Below are 5,000 nucleotides of genomic sequence, written 5' to 3'. Positions count from 1 at the left end.
GATCTGGGTTCTTTTTTTTTAATTTCATTTAATTAAAAAAAACAATTAGGCTCACTTGGCTGTACATGGATGAGTTTGAGGGTAGAGGAGTAGCAGCTAAAATGCGAATCCTATCCAGGTTCCTTCTGATGACTTCATCTTTGCTTTTTGCTTGTTTGGGTTCCATCTGATTACTCCAATGCAGGACTGTTCCTATTTGTTCTTCCATTTGATTTGAATTTAATGTATTTTAATCCGATTCTGAATTCAAGTGAATAATAATAAACGTCATGAGTCAGGGTCAGGGTGTCCGATCAAAGCGGGATGTCTTGGTATCCGGTCATCACTGCCAGCAGTTTCAAAGTTGCAGTTCTAGTTATGTCTCATTAATTACATAACACACCAGTACACAAACACCACACAAAATACACTACACAAAAGAAGTCCTGGCGAGGGTCTGCAATCTTTGTTTGCTCTTTTTCTTGTTTGTGTTTTGATGCTTCTTCTTTCCTTGATGAGCAAACTTGCTTCTATGATGCCACAGTGTTATTAAGCTTGTTATTAATTCTTCCCCTTGCTTCATTCCTTGCTTTCTCCAGCTAGCCGCTGTTGTGAGTGGCGTTGTATTGAGACTTCACGCCTTGATCTCGGAGCCACGAATGCTGCAAGCCATGCAATCCGTGGGGATTCTTGTCCACTTTGAAGGACTGCTCAGCACATTCCGTTAGTAATTATTGTGATACCCATAATATACACACTAAAGCTGTTCAACTGTCATTTCTCTCGTATGGTCTTCATTATTGAACCCATTGATTTTCTCATATTAAAGCCCCTTTGGAAATGCAAATCCTTTGACCTCAGGTGAATCAGATGCACATACATCCACATAGAATGGACCTTTTAATGCAGATAGGATGTCAGGATGAATGTGACAGAAAGCTGTGAATCTGTAGGCTTGTAATGAACGGTGAGGCCCCAGCTGTGGCCTTTTTTTTCTTTTAATTATTTTAGTTTGCAGGATCTCAGGGTCATAATGGAGCTGAACACATATATGACACATACACATATCGACAAGTACATGAGATAACATCAAACTTAATTAAAAAGGAAATTAAAAAGGAATTAACAAAATAAATCAACTTTTCAACTTCCTTTTGATTGTAATCGATGTTACATTGGCGTAGTCACTGATGTGTTGGCCACAAATTTCACTGTAGGTCCATCAATCTGATCCAGAATGTATTTCTTGATGGAACTGTTCTTAGCTTGGCAAATTTGTTTGTTGTGTTTGTAGAGGAACACAGTTGTTGATGGAGTGTCCATTATCATTAGAAGAAGTCCCCAGTACCACGAATCACATTTAAAAATGAATTCCATCTTGACATGTTTCATTTTTATTTACTTCTTGTGTCCAATCAATCTGGGGACTTAAGTGGTGGAGAATACCAATGGATATGAAGATATTTGTACCGAATAACAGAGTACCACACAGACCAACCTGAACTGAAATGGTTGTGCTGATATACTTGTAATTTCATGGTTTAGGCCACTGTACAATTACTCACAAGATTAATTAATAATTAACAAAATCAATGAAATGTGAATTACTTTACTGTACTTGATTGACTTGGATATCAGTACAGGGTGTCTGAAAAGGGATATACCAAAAAGAACGTTGAATCGTTTTATTATCTATATATTGTTGTGGTTGAGGAAATTCGCAAACCACCATTCAGGTCCCATAGGTGAGATATCTCTAAGTATATGTGTAGTTAGCCCAAACCCGTTGTTTAGAGGGAATAAATGTCATTCATTCGGGCTGCGACCCTTTAAGATAGCCGTTTTTCTGTTCTATCTTTATTTTGAACCAACCACGTCTCAACCGCCATCACACAACAACCACCAACCGCAACGCCGCTTCACAACAACAACAACGCCAACAGCCACGACCTTTACCGTCACAACTCGCTCTCGCAATCATCGCATCACCGCCATGCCAAGCGTCACCGTGGCCAGGGACCACCACAATAAACCCTCCACCACCTTCACCTCTCCTCCTTCTGCCGCCATTCCCGCACCGCTTGTGGGCACCGATCCTGGACTCGTACAGGGCGCGCGCTGAGCCGCGGGTACAAAGAGCGGCCTTTCCGAGGGGAAGTCGGATCAGGAATGATTCACGCCCACTTCCGATCCGTCCAATCATTAAGCGCGGGGCGATTTGGCCCCGCCTCCAGGCGCGTCGGAGTTGAATCGATATATGCAGATTCGCGGATCGGGAATGATTCACGCCCACTTTTCCTCCGTCCAATGGGGGAGCGTGGCTCCGCCCCTGAGCCGATCCTGATCCAAAAATCTGCATATGGTTTCTCCTGTCGCACTATAAAGTGCCGAGCGCGGAGCGAATTGGGTCGAGTTGAGAGTTTCTGTTTCGGGCTCGGGCGAGTTGGAGAGGTGTGGCAGCGGCAGCGGCAGCGGCAGAGAGAAGAGTTTCTGTTTCGGGCTCGGGCGCGTTGTGGCGGCGGCGAAGCGTGGCAGCAGCAGCAGTCAAGACGGGGTTCGGAGTCTGTCGGGGAGCTGCGGAGAGGGGAGGCCGGGAACGCGGTCGAGGTCGCAGTGGAGTCGCTCGTCGCGGGACCCAAGTAAGCCAGATATCCTCTTTCCCCAGAGCATCAACAACCCCCCCTGTTTCCCCCCGCGCTGAGATAGTGCGAGAAGGGGGCCCCGTTCCCACCCCATTCCAAGCAGTGCCAGCGAGGCCCGCGGAGGAGCGCGGAGTCGGGGCGCCGCCGCCATTTTGCGGCTCATCACCAGACGGGTAGGCTCGACGCGGTCTCGGCCCCAGGCCCGTCTGCCCCCTTGTAGTTGAGGGTGGCCCCTTTTTCTTTTGCTTTGAGTATATGTGTTGTCGGCGCCGTCTGTAAAGTAAAACTGTGTAAGTGTTGCCGTGTGCTCGCGTAGTCGGTAGTAGATCTGCATTGTGTTTCTTTTGTTACAATTGCTTTTGGTGCATAATTGTTTTGTTCCTTTTGTTACATTTGCTTTTGGTGCATAATTGTTGTAATTGTATATGTGTGCTTTCCGTTTGCCGCGGAATAAATGTGCCTTATGTTGACCTGTTTTTTCCCGTTTCGCTTCGTCTTTTCTTTAATTGAATCTCCATCTTACTTCACGTAAAGGGTTGGTAGTGGGCTAAATATGCCCAATAATTAATCGGAACCGTCGAGGTTGACGATAACACCGCTCGGTTATCCCGATAGTACGGAACGGGTCGCTTAAAGTGGCCCGTGTCCGAAGTCGACCTGCGGCGAGGTGCGATCGCCCGGTCTACCCTCCGTGTGGGTACTTAGGTAGGTCGAATTTGGCGAACAACCCTATCCCACGCGGGGGGCCGATTGGCACGATCGTGGTGAGGCCGAAAGGCCCACCCGTGACTAGTTCCCGGCGTTAGTCCGAGAGGGTCACGACGGAATTGTCCGTCCGGTGGACGACGTGCCGCGATTCGAGTTACGTGGCCGCTCGCACGCCGGCGGGCGCGAATCCGCAACAATATTAATGCTGAAGGACCAATTTTGTGCTCCTCCGAGCGGTCGCGTCACGATTTTCTCGGTACTGTGACCTGGACTGAAAGAGAATTCGTACCTGTAAGAGTGCATCGCACATAGTGGCAATTGTCAACCTTCAACTCTGAAGCATCTATATATTAATACTGAAGGACAAATTTTGTGCCCCTCCTTGCGGTCACGTCACGTTTTTCTCGGTACTGTGACCTGAGAAGTTTTGACACGGTGTACGTCAAACTAGACACGTGCACAAATCAGGGGACTTCTTCACAAGGAGTAGTGTACACCAAAAATGTCGTGTACAAGGACGTTTTGTAGGCCTCATTAGGTAAGGCCATAGAGTACATCGACTGGGATCCGGCTCTTACAAGAGCCGCCACTGGTTGTCATATTGGGCTCATGGAACGGAATCCGTCTGTGACGGGGTTTCGGCTAGTTATTATTATTATTCGAGATAATGACATAAATTTGATATGAATACATGCACTAGACGTGTACATTTTAGTTTATTTTTTTTAGAGCATTGTTTCAATATTCTCGAATTATTAATAAACTTCTACATGTCATTCATCGTTCACTATTATATAATCGACTGTATATCAAAATCGCTGAACTGTGTTTGAACGGACAGACGGACGATGTATTAATATATTGGCGTGCGGATCATCGAAGGACTGCCATACTTACACACATTGGCTGGACAGTTGGCCTGACTCCACCCCACCACTGAAAACATAAATCATCCCTCCAGCGTTTTTCTGCACTTTTCGGCCAAAGATAAATTCAGAAGTGTTATATTCATAAGAGCCACGTCTTCTCTACTGGTTTTCTCTCGTGTAAAAAAGGCCAAAAGCGACTATTTAAAGCATCATAGGTTGTTGCCCGTCGGCATCACAGGCGTTTTGAGCCACACCATTTGTGTAGGCCCCAGGCTTGAAGCCTTCCGGCCTATAGGATCATTCCTTCCTTCTTCTTCTTCTTCTTTCGGCTGCTCCCGTTAGGGGTCGCCACAGCGGATCATCCTGTTATGATCCGCATAATGATTTGGCACAGGTTTTACGCCGGATGCCCTTCCTGACGCAACCCTGGTCACCTTTTACAACACAGGGATATGGTACACCTATTCTAACCAGGGCATACACCGGGCCCAGTACACTGGTACTCACTTCGCCGACCTCGGTAGGATGACAGGCTGAGTCAACCTCCTGGTGTGTATTAATTCAAGCGGCCAACGGGGCTTGAACTCAGGACCTTTTGGCTCCCAAGCCACTACCCTAACCACTACGCCAACACCAGGCTTATAGGATCATTCCTTCCTGGCCCAGTTTATTGGAATCTATCCAAGCTATATAAACACGATGTTTTATATATGCACAAAAGCAATAGCCATGTTTTGGCTTCATTACATAACCCATGTTGAACAATCAACCCAGCATTCTGTGCTTATGCATTGCCTACATC

General features: G+C 46.5%; 1 protein-coding gene across 8 annotated transcripts in view; it reads left to right on the top strand.

Annotated features, from left to right (window-relative positions):
- The window catches only part of LOC147010287 (inositol polyphosphate-4-phosphatase type I A-like), a 109,089-nt gene that overhangs the window by 95,150 nt on the left and 8,939 nt on the right, over positions 1-5,000 (top strand). For all 8 annotated transcript variants that reach the window (XR_015052393.1, XM_085859573.1, XM_085859572.1 and 5 more), the window contains one exon: positions 579-702. Coding sequence is in view for 7 of the 8 variants with exons in the window: in XM_085859573.1 (XP_085715699.1) it covers positions 579-702 (124 nt within the window). In the remaining variant the exon portion in view is untranslated. The remainder of the gene's footprint in view (positions 1-578; positions 703-5,000) is intronic.

This window comes from Eptatretus burgeri, chromosome 16, assembly GCF_056783735.1.
Source record: "Eptatretus burgeri isolate ZD-2024b chromosome 16, Ebu_testis_v1, whole genome shotgun sequence".
In the NCBI taxonomy this organism is placed as follows: Eukaryota; Metazoa; Chordata; class Myxini; order Myxiniformes; family Myxinidae; genus Eptatretus; species Eptatretus burgeri.
Note: the sequence above shows the minus strand (reverse complement) of the source record. Positions and strands in the feature narration are given on the sequence as shown.